This window comes from Ovis canadensis, chromosome 4 (genome assembly GCF_042477335.2).
Source record: "Ovis canadensis isolate MfBH-ARS-UI-01 breed Bighorn chromosome 4, ARS-UI_OviCan_v2, whole genome shotgun sequence".
Classification (NCBI taxonomy): Eukaryota; Metazoa; Chordata; class Mammalia; order Artiodactyla; family Bovidae; genus Ovis; species Ovis canadensis.
Window position 1 is genome coordinate 131,113,531 of NC_091248.1, and position 16,823 is coordinate 131,130,353.

Sequence of the window (16,823 nt, forward strand, 5' to 3'; positions counted from 1 at the left end):
AACAGGGAGGCCCAAAGCTAGTAGTGGCCTTCTCTTTTTCTTGTGCTGGACGTTTCCTATTTGTAAAGTTTGAAAAGGACATCTTACCATCTTACCATCCGGATCCCTCTCAGTAGTCACCTTGCAAAGAAATAGTTATTTTAAAGAGAGAGTACACGAGAGAGTGGGTGCTCTGAATTTATGTAGTCAGTACTGTATTTTCTCAAGCTACCAGAATACTTGTTTTATTTCTTTCCATTTGTATGAATACAGTGTGATAATATTTAAAAAACACTGATGCCCAGTGTTTTAGGGAAGCCTTTCTGTCAGAATGTACTATGTTGGCCATTTCATTTTCTGAAATATCAGTGTTTGGGAAAGAGTAAAAATCTTAAGCAAGGTTCTGTCCTCCTCGTTCTCCTCCAACAGAAGGGGGAAGTAAACTATAGGACATAATTCTCTCCTAGAAATAAGAAAACCTCTTAGGTAATAAAAAGCATGCCTAGGCTGCTGGACTCAATACACTTTTGGTATTTTTACAATGCTTAGCTTGCATACAGACCAGAAAGTTCCCTGTATTGTCACTAAAAACAAAACAAAACAAAAAAAACTACTCATCCTATTTTGCAGCATCTGCCTAATTCCAATGATTTACCATATTTGTTTTGTAAATTGGTTCCAGGGAAAATAAACCCACACTCCCACCTTTTAATAAACAGGGAAGAAATAATCAAGTGAAACTAGATGGAAAAAATGGGTCGGTGATCAGAGTTTTAAGCCATAGTGAGGAATTAACATTTTGATGGGAGATAATCCACAGAACATTTTTGAAAATAGATTCCCATACTTAGCCAACGAGCAGGAATGGAAATCTACTTTTATAGACTGTGTAGCCAAGATGTTCAGTGTTGAGTGGAGGCCGTCATAGACAAGTTTCCTTCGGCAGCGCTGCCCCTCTATTTACACGCTCCCTAGGAAGTTTTGCTACTCTTCAGAATCTTTTTCCTTATTTAAAGGTTGGGGTTCTGGAAAGGTTATTGAAGGCAGTAAGTGAACAAATGATGCATCATGAAGTGCCGCCGCTTGCAGTTCTCTGCAGCTGACTTCATTCATCCTAAAATATTAGCCAGTTTCCTCTTTGCATTTGGGACTTCAGTGTTCTGACAGTCTATCCAAAGAGACCCCGCAATGTATGTATCAGCGTTTCAGGCCGACTTGAATGTGTGAGTGCATGCGCGCTTGCCAACGTGTGTGCACAGACTCACGTTCAAAGTCTAGGGCACGCTTGAGAAGGAGCGGGATTCAGTGTGTGGGTGGAGGAGGGCAGCCCGGTGCTGTTGAAGTTGGTTGATGGGCCCAGGATCTAGATGGCGCCCAGGAAGCTTTGCGGCTTCTGACGGTTCCACATTGGTGTTCCATCTGCTCCCACCACCCTGACCTCTGCTCATTGCGACAGGTCCTTGCCCTCCATTCGTCCTGTTTAATTTTCAGATATACTTCTTTTGACACCCATCTGTACTCAACTCTTCCCCCAGTTGTTTATGGGCTTTATAGCTTTTTCCACTTTACAAATAACTGTAAATTAGAGTGGCCCTATCATTTCATCTGAAGCCTTCAGCTGAGATTTTTGTTGTTGCCTGCTGTTCAGTCACTAAGTTGTGTCTGACTCTTTGAGACCCCACGGACTGCAGGACGCCAGGCTGCCCTGTCCTTCAGGTGTCCTGGAGTTTGTTCAGACTCATGTCCCTTGAGTTGGTGATGCCATTCAACCATCCCATCCTCTGTCGCTTTGGCCAAATTGTAATTTGAAGGCCTACATGCTTGCTTGAAAATATAATTTCAAGTGTGAGAGACCCTGCATGTCTTCTTATCTCCCTTTCAATCTATTCTTCTTGATACACACACATCTATAAAGTGTGTGATAGCTAAACTATTTCCATATAAATATCTTGTGTGAACTATATTGCTACAAGAAATATCCATCATGCTTCTTCTTATAATTCGTGTAAATATAGACATGGACATTTCATAACTATATATATGCATATGTACTACACCAGTGGGACCCTCGCAGCCTCTATATTTAGTGAGGTGTCAGATCTAGATGCTTCTGTGAGCAGCAGTGGGGGGGCTCTCAGGTTGATTTGGGAAAGCAGCTTCATGGATCTGAAGCACAGCTGGGCGGGGGAGGGGGGATGAAAGCAAGATTTCCTATTTATCTGAATGTGACGACTCTTAAGGCTTAGCTGGGTGGTTCTTGTAATTGTGGCCTCTGTCTTCAAAGGCAGCTGGGGCAGGATGCTCTGGCACCCCAGATCCGTGGGAGGCACACCCGCCTTTTGGCAGTGCGGGGGGCCCCTGGCTGTCCAGATTCTGATTCTACTTGTCTTTATGGTTTCTGGAAAGGAAGCATGTTTTTGGACTATGTTATGACGCACTTCTGTTTCTTAGTGGAAGGAAACCACAGAGGATTAAACAGCGGATAGCTGTGGTATACATTTTAATTAAAACAAGACTACTTGCTAGGTTGAGAGATTGGGAGAGATAGGAAGGGGTCCTCTCCCAGCAGACTTCCAGTGTCTCCACCCAAGTTAAGGACACTGAAGGAGGTGTCCTGGTCCGGGCTTAGGTTGGAAAAGAATTTCCAGACATGAGACAGAACGAGAGGGAAATAAAGTTTATGAGAGAAGGAGACGCTGTTAGAACAGTGGGCCAGCTCAAAGGAGAGCTGACGATAAACAGGGGTCCTTGGTCCACTTTGATACCCAGGGCACAAGGAGTGGCATAGGGGTCTTGCGAGGCATTTGCTCATTGGATGAGGCATGTATACTAGGTTGGGGGTCTGGGAAGAGTAGGGCAAATACCTCCTCCCTATGGGGTAGGAGGGGAGACACATTATACTGTTTCATTAATAGTTACAACATAGGGGAGGGAAGGAGGATAAGGGTCTGCTTTTTCCATTCCTGCATTCCAAGACCCTCCTTGGTTTTATCTGCTCTTTTGTCCTTGGGTCACCAGAGGAGGCAGCAGTTTTTTAGGACAAGGGACAGCAAGGTCTCTTTCCCTCTGGGATTTCTGCGTTTGGACAATGGTGCCAGGAGGTGGCCTTGGACTCAGACCCAAGCGCTGGCAGCCTGCAGTGGGGGCCGCAGAGTGGCCCAGGCCTGGCCATTTTCTCAAGTGGTCACGGAAACCATGGCGGAGCGGGAGTCCGGCTGGAAGGTGAAGGTGAAGATGCCCACATCCACGTGGAGTGGAAGGACCGGGGAAGCGCCGGGACAGGTGCGAGCTGGTCTGGAGTGTGGGGTCCTAGTCCGCTCAGGACACGACGATCCATCCCAGCCCAAGGGCTGCCAACAAGGGGGAAAGGACTGCGCGTGGAAGATCAGGGGTTGGAGGAGGGGGACGAGACCAGCAGGGAGAGGCATAGATCCTCAGGCAGGACGATGGCGCGGACTCCAGCAGGACAGGAGGGAGGAATCCACCCCGAAAGGCAGGGGACAAACCAGACGCCCGCCTGCGGTCTGAGCCGGAGCCCAGCGCCCAGGCGCAGTGGGTGTCTTTCCACACAGGGGCGCTGGAGCACGTTTTACTGCAGAGGAAGAGCGAATGGGCACCCAGACCCGAGCGCCCCAGTAGGTGTCGCCCCCTAACACACCCGGGGCTCCCCACTTCCTCTCAGTCCAGGGGCTGGGGGCGGGCGCAGAGCAGGCTTCGGAAAAGTTGCAGGCATCACCAAATGCTTTAGCCTCCGTTGGCGTTTACGCGTTTATCGAAAACGAAAATGAAGTTCTCGATACACACAAATGAGTGGGGGTGTGCCGAGAGGAGCGCGGAGCTGAGTTGCTCCGAAAACACCCCTCCCCGCCACCGCGCCCCACTGCACCCCGGTCGGCCCTTGCCTGCCTTCCCTGACCTTTCCCTTCTCTTCTTGAGACCTGTTTTTGGAGCAGAGCTTGGTTTGGGAAGGAAGGGGGCCCATCGGAGGCCGCGACCCCGAGCCCCCTCCCTTGCAGCCCCGCGGTTTGCTCTCCATCCCTCCCCCCGTGCGCACCCCCGACCTCCAGGGGTCTCGGCTGTTGTCGTTTCACGTTAGGCAGGAAAAGCTGCGAGGAAAACACGAGGGAGAGAGCCCCTCAGGGCGCCGGGGTTGCAGCCGCCAGCGATGCGAGCGCGTGGACGCGGAGCGCAGCCCCGCGCGAAACCTAGCACCTGCATCTAGGGTGCCACCCCCTGCCTCCGTGCCCCCGACGCCCCCTCCCCGTCGCGGGCCTCTTCTCTCGCTGCGCTCTCCCGGAAGACGGCGGGGTGCGCTCTCCCTGTGGCCAGGAGCCCCCCAGCGCGCCCCTGCACCCACGAGCTGCGTGGCCCCGCGGCCTCCTCGCTGCCAGCCCCGGGACCCCCGGGCGCCGCTCCCGGGGGTGAAGGGCCGCGTGGGGAGAAGGCGGGGAGGAGGAGCTGCGAGGGGACCCGGGGCGGGGGGAGCGAGGAGATGCGCTCCGGATGCTCGCCGGGCTCTAGGTGGTGCCAAATTCCAGGGCCTAGGCATTTTCCCTCCCTTTATGGTTTTCTGTTGTTTTTCTTCCCTTCAATGGCTTTGATTAGGCCGTACGCGGCCGTGCCGAGGAGTTGAAAACAGAAAAGCAACGGGAACGAGAACACACCGCCAGACCCCGGCTCGGCCCAGCCGCCGGGGAGGGGGCGGAGGAGGCTGAGCCAGGCGGTCGCTCGGCGGCGACTCGAGAGTGGCGCGCGGGAGGAGCGGCGCGCTGCCGCCGTCCTTTCCTCCGCCGCCGCCTCCCCTTCTTCTTCCTCCCCTTTTCCCCCCGGAGGGCGTGGGGAGCGGGAGCCCCAGAGGGAGAAAGCCGATACAGAAACGCCCCAAAGACAGCGAGCGAGAGCGCGCGGGGACCGATGGCTTCGCTGTACCAGAGGTTCACCGGCAAGATCAACACCTCGCGGTCCTTCCCGGCGCCCCCGGAGGCGAGCCGCCTCCTGGGCGGCCAGGGGCCGGAGGAGGACGGCGCGGGGCCCAAGCCCCTCGGAGCCCAGGCGCCCGCGGCGGCGCCCCGGGAGCGCGGCGGCGGCGGTGGCGCGGGTGGCCGGCCCCGGTTCCAGTACCAGGCGCGGAGCGACTGTGACGACGAGGACGTAAGAGCATCTTGGGGGTGGGGTGGGGGTGGGGGGAAACGCGGGGCTGCAGGCGAGCCCGGGGGAGACGCGCCCGCGCGGCGCCTGCGAGGGTCTCGGGGCGCCCTCCCCTCCCCCACTCCTCCCGGAAGCGCGCCCACAAAACCACTCCTTGCGCGGATCTCGGTCACCGCCGTCCTGGAGCGGGTCCCGGTCTGCAGCGGCGGCGGGCCAAGAGTTGGTGGCTTTGAGGGCAGCGTTGGCGGAGCTGCGCTGCTGGGGTGTGGAACTGGCTAAGGGTTCACGGCGGCCCTGGGGACGCCTGCTGTTACCCGCACGCTGCTATGGATCCTAAGGAGAGAATTCGATCTGTGTGTGCTTACGAGTTGGTTTCTCTGTTCTTTCTTTCCGTTTTCTTTTGTCTGCTTTAAGACTCTAGGAAGAGGCTGTCCCAGGCTCCTTTCCGCCCCCTCCCACCTGTCACCGGAGTCCTTGCCTCCCAGGCTGTCGCTTCTCCACTCTCCAACCCCTCCCCTAACCCCCCGCCCCCACTGGTGGTGGGGCTGGTGGTGATCCTCTTTCCCGAACCATGAAATAAAAGCGCTTGCTTCCGAGGCCCAGCCCTCTGACCCAGGCCCAGCACAGTTTTTGCTGGTGCGAGTCAGGCCCTGCCTGTCCCCACACTTAGCCGTGGACTAGCTACAACCTTGGGCCGTGTTAGTGGGAAAACTTCTCCAGGAGCACGTTTTCTACTCTTCTCCGGGCCGGTAGCTGGGGGTTTCAAAGGTTAGATTTGCATATCACCTTAGTAACCGATGACTCAGGCAGGACACCCACAGGCTGCCAGAGATGGATGAGTTCGACCACCTCTGTTGATCTCTCTCAGCTATTCAGAGAGCCAGGGAGGGCCAAGTGATGCTTCAGATACCTTGTGTTCCCAGGAAAAAAAAAAGAAAAAATCCCAGACAAGCTCTCAGACAGGCAGACAGGACTGGCTCAACTGGTCCAGCTCCGCTGCGTGTGTTGGGTCCAAGAGTTCACTGTGTGTAGCTTTGAGTGTCCCCCTCCCTGTGGGGGGTACCTGGATGCAGGTCCTCTCACAAACCTGGCAGATGGCCTCCCCTGACAGACCCAGGGCAGTTCCTGTCTCTGCCCTGAGCAGGAGGCTGTGGTCATTCAACGTGTCCTGCCTTGGGTCACTGGTTGTTTTGTTTTGTGAATGGAGGATCTGGAGAGGTGGAATAAGATTGTGGGAGACGTGGTTACACACACACACACACACACACACACACACCCTGTATTAGAGCTTGCATGAGATTTTCTTATTTTGGTTTATTTCCAGACCCCCCCCCCCCCCCCCACCCTGGTTACACTAAGACCTATCAGAGAGATGGCCCTCACTCCAGCGGGTCAGGTCCTAAGGGAAATGTGTGAATTCTCAGATTCAAGGGACCAGAATCTTTAAGGAGGGGTTTCATTGGGGAAGTTGAAAAATTATGGAGGATTAAACTCCAGAGATCTTGGGGAAGACCACTGAGCTGCAATGCAGACAAAAATGATGCGCTTTTTGCCTTAAATCGTTTGTCTTAAATCTGTTGGGATTTGTTATGCTTGAAGTGAGAACCATGAGCAGTTTCCTCCAATGCGCTCTAGGTGTCGCTAGCGGAGTGGAGAGGGGAGAGTTTCTGACTTTTGTTGTAGACGGTTTCCGCCCATTTCCCCCTCATCTTAGCTTTGAGCATGTAGCTTTGAGCATGTATTCCTCCTTTCACTTTGACATATGTCTAGAACTGTTCCTCAGATAAGCGAAAGGGTTGAACTGAGGAGCAAATTATTAATTTAACATCTTCAAATGGTTTCTGCTGAGATGACTCTGAAGAGTATATCTACTTTAAATTCATTAACTCCTGATATTAATGTCGTTTATTTCATGGAAAATGAAAAACAAAGGGTGTGGGTATGTCTGTGTGTGAAAAAGTAGGTATAAATATAGTGTATGCAGTATCCTTATGAAATATATATATATATATATCGTGTTTAAAATGTATTATTAAAAAATGACACGTGAGTAAATGTAGCATCAATTTCTTGAAAATTTTTATGTGCTTTTCTCAGAAAAAGTATTCAGGATTGGAAAAACTATATCTAAAAATATACTACGTAGGAGTACACATTAAACAGATTCATTCCCCTCCAGTCACAGGGAATGCCATTTGCTATGAGTTAGTACTAGTTAAAGAAAGTAGGTATAAAAACTACTTTTCTGATATTAGCCCTTGTTAAGATTACAGAATCTTGAGTAATCACCCTGCTACCTACATTTAACCCTTTAGGTGTACAACTGATTAAGAATACATTGCGTATTACTCTGTGTGTCTTGGCATCCCCAGGGCATGCTGGTTGCTGTCCAAGGTTCTGAAGCATCCTCTCTATTAGCCCCTAGCTCTTCCGTGGCTTGTCTGTTCCGTGGAACAGAAACAGCTTTCCCACCTCGGTCACTCACATGATGGTAAACAGCGTTACCTTTAAAATCCAGCGAGCTCTGTGTCTCATTGTCCTGCCATCTAGAAATGAGGAAATGAAATGTAGCTCTTGATCTGTGTCTGTGTGTATACACACGTGTCTGAATAGGATTGAGAACGAACAGTTCTTTACAAAATAAAGTTGACGGTAGTTACCAGGTCTGGAAGAGAGAAGTCAAATGCTGCAGTTGCATGATTAGTGACTAGGAGTGCATTTCCTGTGTGCACCAACTACGTGTAGGGACCTCTCCGCTGTGTAAAAGTCTGTCTGGGGTGGGCCAGTTTTAAGGTGTGAAGTTTAACTTTGAAGAAGAAAGAAACCCTGAGTGCTTTTCTACCAGAGTTTCCTCATCAATCTTATATTTATTTAAAGTCAATGACTTGGGAGACCCCCTCTGTGGAATCAAGAGCTATTTTGATTTAAAATTCATTTCATAGGCTAAAAATTAGTTGACTCTTAAAGGGACTGCTGCTGGAAGTGACTTTTAATGGAGTTTAGTAACTTCTGATAGGAATTAACTTCAATTAATTTAAAAATACTGAACCTTGTTGTGCCCTGGCTTGAGCGTTTCCTTTTGATTTCTTAAAGGACTCTGAAGGCCATGGGTGGCTGTCAGGGCAGTAGGCTTGTCAGGGCCAGATCAGCATGTTCCTATATCCTTCATTTTTGATGACACATGATTTCCTAACAGTACAAGTATGATGACAGGATTTTAAAACAGCAATTTGGCCAAAACAGAGACTGAGCAAAAATCGTTGCTTACTCAGTCTCTCTTATGATGTCACTGCTGTCTAGCTTCTGATGTCATGCTTCTGATATCATGCTTCTGATGCAGTTCATCCTCCTGTTTGTCTGAAACCTCCAGCCCTCTTCCTCTCCACCTTGACTTTTCACTGATATGCTGTCAACATCCTGTTCATTTCTCCTTGGCGTTTATCAACTTTAACTTTTCAAGCAACTTGATCCCACAGAAATATGTGTATACCTTCTGACTTTCTTCTGCAATTTCAAATGTATTTGAAACCTCGTATCATCTTCCTAACATATTGAGGAAAAGGTTAAACGTTTCAGCCACCAGCTTGATCTCATTATTTTCATGTCGAATTCGATAATGCTTAGTGTAACTCGTCTGTAGAAGAGTTATGGGATGTCACAGTGTTGCTTGGAGCTTTCAAATTCTGTATCAGGTGATCTAAAGTGGATTCACTAATTCATTACAAGGATTCCTTTTTCCTTACTTAGGTTGGTGGCACACTCACATTCTTACTGTCCTCACTGCAGCAAACTGTACAGAAAATGTCTTCAGTGTCCTCTTAACTACTGGATGCAGTGGCCTTAGTCCTTGTTGTCACCTCTCCGCTCCTGATCACCGCCGCCCTACACTTCAGACTTCTGTGTTATGTGTCTTTCATGATGCCACATGAATTCATGTCCTCTCTCTCTCTCTGACCGTTGTATTCTTCAGTAAGTCCTTTTTTCCCCTCCTCTCTCTCATGTAGGGGGTTGGGAGAACCTATGCACCAAGGTTTTGGTCTCCACTATTCTATTCTTTCCCTGCCATGCTTTCTTCTTAAGATAAACTAAATATTGGGAAAATTAAAATGAAGATAAAGGGAGCCGAGTATATTTCATAGCTTCTGTAATAGCAGATGGCCGAGGTAGCTTAATTCCTCTGGTATACACCTCCTAGTATCTCTTCTGAAGAGTATTTGCTTTTCTATTTTGCAGAATTGGAGGACTGTAGGATTGGAAGGACCTTGGCGGTCCCCATGTTCACCTCTTCTCCCACCTTTTGCTCCACAGATCAGTTTCGGTAGTGGTGACAAGACATCCATGTAAACTATACCCCTGACTTTGTCACTTCCCTCTCTTTTCCGTGTGGCTGTTTAGTAGCTTAGTCATGTCCAACTCTTTTGTGACCCCATGGATTGTAGCGCACCAGCCTCCTCCAGTCCATCCATGAGATTTTATGGGCAAGATTACTGGAGTGGGTCACCATTTCCTTCTCCAGGGGATCTTCCCGACCCAGGGATGGAACTCACATCTCCGTGTCTCCTGCACTGGCAGGCGGACTCTTTACCACTGAGCCACCGCTTCCCTCTCTTTACCTCTCATTATTCTAAATGACTCTGCCTAACCCCTTTATTCCCCCTTCTGGTGCTACTGTTTCTTCCACCCTCGAGTATGGCATACAATATACATAAGCTTGTACAGTTACATTTCTCACAGGGTCTTGATTTCTTTCTTGTAATATGCAATACTTCACTAGATAAGCTTTGAGGTGCCCTTCTGGGTTAATGCTGTGTAACACTGTTGGTGATGAACAGGGAGGCCTGGCGTGCTGCGATTCACGGGGTCGGAAAGAGTCGGACACGACTGAGAGACTGGACTGAACTGAACACTGTATCATAGTACCCTACAACAGCTGTCCTCCTGCAAAGTCTCTTTTCTGCATTTCAGAAGAATGTCAAACACACAATCAGTCAGTTCAGTTCGGTCTCAGTCGTGTCCGACTTTTTGTGACCTCATGGACTGCAGCACGCCAGGCCTCCTTGTCTATCACCAACTCCCAGAGCTTACTCAGACTCATGTCCATTGAGTCGGTGATGCCATCCAGCCATCTCATCCTCTGTCGTCCCCTTCTCCTACTGCCTTCAATCTTTCCCAGCCTCAGGGTCTTTTCTGATGAGTCAGTTCTTCACATCAGGTGGTCAAAGTATTGGAGTTTCAGCTTCAACATCAGTCCTTCGTATGAATATTCAGGACTGATTTCCTTTAGGATGGCCTGACTGGATCTCCTTGCAGTCCAAGGGATTCTCAAGAGTCTTCTCCAACACCACAGTTCAAAAGCATCAATTCTTCAGCATTTAGCTTTCTTTATAGTCCAGCTCTCACATCCATACGTGACTCCTAGAAAAACTATAGCTTTGACTAGACGGACCTTTGTTGGCAAAGTAATGTCTCTGCTTTTTAATATGCTGCCTAATTTGGTCACAACTTTTCTTCCAAGGAGCAAGCATCTTTTAATTTCATGTGTTTACTATCTAAAGCAGTCTCTCTGTGAATGTTTTGGTAAAGTAGCTATCACAAAATTATGCAAAATTTTGCCTATTGTCTCAATGCAGAGCGGAGTCATCACTGGGAAATTGTCTGTTACAAGGAAGTACGAATGGTGATATAAACAAAGATTCAGTGCTAGCTGACTGATGGGTGAAGCCAAATATAGCATCAAAACTCTTGCCTCTGCACTGCACGTTGTGTTTTTTAAAGCACCACTGGGTATATCTCATTCCACCTTCCTTGTTACCTTGGCCTGGGGAGAACCCTAACAAAGAGCGAATCTGTTGGCTTGAAAAATTAGTCAGGGTAAGCCTGATTTTTTTTCATTTGGATGAGTCAATTGTCCACTGTGAATTATCACAAATAAATTTCAACGTGTTAACAAGCCTTTGCTCTGTGGAGTCGGCCAAAAAAGTATGTCTTTGCTTAAGGCCGGATCTGTTTGTGAAAAATGAGCATTCTGCCTTCTTGGTGGAACTGAGTTCTGTGTAGCAGTAAGATCTTTTGAAGTGGGCACGGCAGCCTACTTCATATGGCGTGCGTCCTTTTATTCCTGCTAGTGCACACTTTTAAGTAATTTACTTGTATATGTTACCTGTAGATATGAGGAGGTCTGGAGGATTAGATAACATAGTATCAATTTATATTTTTGACAATGGAAACAGCTGGTTTTCCCACATGAGATTAATATTCTAGTATCACTCTGTAGACAGGAATTGCTCTAGATGTTGACTTTGGACATTTTTTCTTCATAAAAATAGAGCTTTTTATTTCATACTCCAAGCTTTTCCTCCTTTGGAATCAGAATGATTAATGAGTTTAATTTTTGGAAGCAACTGGCAGGAGTTGCTGAGTAAGATGTACAAGCTGATTGTATATAACCCTGTTCCTTTTAATTACTCTGATGGTAACAATGCATTCATCAAGCACATATGGAATGCTTCTTCGCAATATACAGTAGTGATCCCTTTCATGGAGTGTTGCCTATAAAATAATACGTGCAGTAATCCTTTCAAAATTAAATTCTCCCTAATAAATATAGTGTTAAGGGAAGTCAGTACTCATATGCCATGCTATGCTTTGCTTCATTTTAAACACATCCATTTGATTTTATTTACAAGTACAGAAAGAAAAGCACTCAGCCTTTCTGGTTAACGACCTTTGGAACACTTATCTATAGAAGGATCTGCATCTTGAAATTATCTAAAATAAAATACTTAAAAATTGGATAACATCTCATCTTACAAACGAGAAGACTGTAGATAGTTCTGTGAATAATATTCTGTAAATCACTTGTATTCTCTGGACCTCAGAGAAACTCAGTCTTTCCTTCTCTCCTGTGTCCTTCTCAGTATCCTCTATGGTACTGTAATTGAGTGGAAAAATTAACTTAATTATATTACTGGATTTTAAACATATGAACGTTATGAAATCTTAACAGTCTAAATTATTTTGATTCTAAATGGATATGCTAATTGCCAAAGGAAATAACAGTTTCCCCACAGTAGTATGAGACTTTTGCCCTGGATGGGTTTCCCCCGTGGTTTTACTCTGTTTTCCTCCACACAGTGCTTTCTGTGTTTCCTAACAGCATCCAGATCCACTGGAAGCACAGGAGATGCTCGGTTTTGTCCCATAATCTGGGAGCATATATGGGTGTCTTTACCGGGAGTCAGAAGCCAGGACGGCCCGTGAGGTCCAGATGGTAGACATCCAGGCGGTGAGCATCGTGCTTCCCAGAGTCGGGACATCTCGGTCGACAGCAGTGGGCACTATGGCCTGGCACCTGGCAGGGACTGGAATCTTGCCTGCATGCAGGAAAGGGGCAGACTCCTGTTGCCACGGGAATGGTTCTCAGGTGCTGGAACAGTTGTTCCCTTTAAAATAAACAAACCTGACTTTAACTCACTCCTGTGGTATGTAGATAAACAGCTTGAAGGCCTTTAGAACGCAGTAAAATCCTACGAGTACCATGCCCAATGGACATTAAAAACAAACCAAACCAAAACATGCCTCCACCTAGTTTTTAATTAAAAAGGAACTTCAAGATTTTCCAGGGCATCACAGTCATTGTCAAAATAAAATCTTAACTTTCTCTAATGTTCAGATTTTATTTGTTATCAGCTTTTACCTTAGATGATTTGGGGTCACTTTTAATATGCCTCTGTTTAAAAAAAATGTGGAGCAGGTTTTCCTGGCATGTTCCCCAGTTTGGAATTGAGAAGACCAATGAGTCCTTCTGTCTCTTATTGTTTACTGTTTGGGAAGATTTAGTTTAAAGACAGAACTACTGGAATTAATACAGCTGTTTTGTACAGCAACGGTCTCTTTGTTATATCGTCTGTAATATATTTATATGACTGTTTATATCCCTTCTATTTTCTGTATTGTGCACCTAGTATGTTGTAAGATGGCATCAGCCAGAAGTGGACCAGGACTGGAAGAAGGGAGCATTGAAGAACAGGAACAGGAATAAAGAGGTTTTATGCAATACAAGTGAAGAGGGGGTGGATAAAGCAGAAACTAGAGGTGGAGAAATGCATGAGAAGATCACAGGCCTCCAGGCTCCCTAACCATTTCCCCCCAAATATTTAATTGCCTAAACCGTATTCCTATGCTTCAGGCAGTATGCCATCCAGCAATTTAAAAATCAAAAGTAAAAATAAGAAATCTCTTTGAAAGTCCTGAGAGATGACATTATCTCATCAGTTTGTGAAAGCTCTTAAGAGTTGCAAGCTGGTTGCAACCCCACGAGGTAGTGAAACCCCACCAGCCTTGAGTGAATGGCTCCAAGCCCTGAACATGGGGGGCTGGCTCTGGGCTTTTTGTGGCTTCTGCGCATCCCTGCTCAGCATCTCCACCACCCTGCGGATGGACCGCTGCCTTCCGGCATCTGAGGCCAATGGAGACAAGTGGGCGCTCGCTCTGCCCTAAGATTAGACTTTCATCCCTGCCTACCTTGCCACATCGTCTTGGGAATATTGACAGAGGGGACGGTTGCCGTTTCCTGGAACACTTGGCTGCCTTATATTAATAGAATACCCACCTCCTTTCCCAGGCGAACTTCTAAGTCTTCTTTGTCGTTATGTCCATTCCATCTTTTCCGGCTTGCAAACGTGTGTTCGTTCTCCATGGCAGGTTTGGAGGCAATGTGCTGCAGGTGAAACTCTTTGAGTCCAGAGTGAACCCATCAGTTCACAAGTCCACACCAGAGTGCATTGCTGCTGAGAATAGCGCTTTGAGGGGACAGAGGCTCCGCTGAAACTTACATGGGGGCTGTGGTTAGTTCGCTAGAGGGATGCATGGGTGTGGCACGCGGAGAAACGGAGTCGGAAGTCAAGTTGGGCTGAGTTGCCAAACTGGACCTCACGTTGAGTGTTGGCATGGTTTGGCGCAGGGTCACTGCTGCTCTGCACGTTACTGCGGGTCTCACGGGCACCCGTGGGCTTGTGCCCTCCCTCTTAGCGTCGTGTGTGGTCACGTGGTTGACCTTGGCAGGTGGAATGGACCGGAAGTGAGACTAGCTCTCCTAAGTGGATGCTTTGTGAGCCTGCCCGTGGTTTGCCCTGCTCTCCTTCCTTCTGATAAGGACGCTGGCAGTATTTCAGGTAGAGGCAGTTCAGCGGGAAAGATAGAAAGGTAGGTTTGTAAACCACCTAGATTACATCCGGATAGTGTCACCTGGCCTGAGCTGATGGACACAGCGGGATACGTGTTCCTGTGGATCAGCCACTGGGCACTCTTTCCGGACCTTGATTGCTTCCTCGTCTGTGGGTAAATCTGGCACTTTCTCAACCTCCATGGGAAGCTTCATTCTACATTCCTGCATCGTGCTTAAGACTTTCCAGTTCCCAAAGAGACAGAAATGGAAATTTCCCTGGGAGGGCAACTGATGCTGGGGTGATGAGTTTTAACCACTTCCCTCATTTCCTGTCTCTTGGGAGCATGCTTGTTGGGTGAAGGGGAAAGGGTGAGAAGAGACAAGTGTGGGCATTCATGGAAGGAGCAAGGGAGAGACTGGGAAACAGGAGTCATACAGGTTCCTAGATAGTAATGATGGACGCAAACAGCCTTCTGGATGCGAAGGCTCAGCCTTACAAATGAGCCTTCTGGGCTTCTGACCCTTCAGGTCAGAAATGAAGAGACTCTGAGGTTCTCATAGGGAAGCCTGGATGCTTCGGGTCTGTGTTGTGCTCTTCATGTCATGTGGATTTTGGAATCCATTTTACACGGAATCTATATTTACAGTGTAGGATTAAAGAGGACATGTGTGTGTAGTGTAAGTTGCTCAGTCATGTCCAACTCTTTGCAACCCCATGGACTATAGCCCACCAGGCTCCTCAGCCCATGGGATGTCCCAGGCAAGAATACTGGAGTCGGTTGCCATGTCCTTCTCCAGGGGCTCTTCCCAACCCAAAGATTGAACCTGCATCTCCTGCAATGCAGGCGGATTCTTGACTACCTGAGCCACCAGGAAAGAGGACATGTCTTCATCTAAATGAGAGGTGATGTCATCAGACACGCCCAGATCTAGCCGATGCTCTTTCTCCCCCAGTGCCTGTCCAGGCCGGTGCTTTATTTTACGTGTAGAAAGGTGTCACCAGTTTCTCTTCCTTTTCCCTAGATTTTTCATTCGTCTGAATGGACAGAAAAGTGAGCCCCTAAATGACTGGTTATCTGTTACAGGGAGAGGGGAGATGCTGTCAAAGATGGGGCACTGTTTCTATGGAAACAGGAGCTGGCTGTGATGAGCAGGGATGTCTGGTTTCCTTGTCAGGCGCTGGCCTTACTGGACACACAATCATTGATACCCTTCCTCACGGCTGTCCTGCAGCTCCGAGGAGATCATATCAACCAGAAGCTTTTGTCTCCCCAGGTGCCCGGAGCGCACCTGAGCAGAATCCTAACGTCCTGTCTCCCCGTGATCTTTGATCCTGCTTCTCCTGCTCCAGCGCTCCTTTTATTTCATCATAGCCATAGGGGAAACAGTCCTGTTCTCGACTTCTGGGCTTCATCACGGTGTCTCTGAAATAGAGGTGCACTTGCGGGGTCGTTTCTGGCCCCTCCGCTATCTGTCACTCCCTCTTACACACACTTGAGAGCCATTTTCCTACTTGGATGGACTCTGCAGAAGTTTTCACACCACCCTCCAAGCTTCCCTTCCTCTTTCCCCTCTCAGATCCATCCTGACCATATGGACAGTCCATTTCCCCGTGTCCTGAACTCACTGCAGAACATCGCTCCAGGGGATGACCCTGCCCCAGGTCAGAGCTGCCCGTGTAGCTCCGCGCTTCTCTCGGTAAACGTCAAGGTCCCTGTCGTGGCCGGAAGCCATGAGTGGTCTGTTCCCTCTGCTTGAACATCCTTCCTTCCTGCCCTTCACATCTCTGCTTCCCCATCACTCTCTCAGGGGTCCACGCTGCCATCCTGCTTAGAGTTGCAGGCCCCCCCCCCGCAGCTCTCCTGCTCTTCCCCACCCTGCCCTGTAGCTCCCCCCCCACCAGCTCTCCTGCTCTTCCCCACCCTGCCCTGCAGCACCCCCCCAGCCCTCCTGCTCTTCCCCACCCTGCCCTGCTTTGCCCTTCTTTTCCCATGCCATTTATCACCTTCCAATATGTGGTCATAATTTTCTTATCATGCCTGTTTTATTTTTGTCTCTCTGCCACCCCCCCCCCCCACACACACACACACTTAGAATATCACCTGACTAGTGTCAGGGTCTCTGGCTGTCTTATTCTGTGGCGTGTCTAGGTGCCTGGTATAGTATCTGTCATGGGCAACGTGCTCAGCATGCCTTTGTTGCAGGAATGCCTGCGGGACTGGCATCCTGCCTGACCCTATCTCTGCTCACTTCTGTTTGAATAAGCACAGTGCCCTTAACCCACTTCTCCAGACCTTTTTTTTTTACCCCAAAATTAAAGGAGTTCTGAAATTAGAACTCTGAACCTCCTATGTGGCTGCTTACAAGTGGCTACAAATGGATTCTTTTCTCTTCAGATTTTCATCCGTTGTTTGATTCTGAGCAGTTTCTGCCTGATGGCCCGACTTAAGACCACAGCTGAGAAGACAAAACAGTTATTAGGGAAACAGTAGGAGTTACTTTCGTAAGACCTGCTTAAGATGTGTGATAG

General features: G+C 48.5%; 1 protein-coding gene across 1 annotated transcript in view; it reads left to right on the plus strand.

Annotated features, from left to right (window-relative positions):
* The first annotated feature begins 4,893 nt into the window (after nucleotides 1–4,893).
* DPP6 (dipeptidyl peptidase like 6) overlaps nucleotides 4,894–16,823 on the plus strand; it is an 814,558-nt gene continuing 802,628 nt past the window's right edge. The window contains exon 1 of the mRNA XM_069587190.1: nucleotides 4,894–5,130. Coding sequence (XP_069443291.1) covers nucleotides 4,894–5,130 — 237 coding nt within the window. The remainder of the gene's footprint in view (nucleotides 5,131–16,823) is intronic.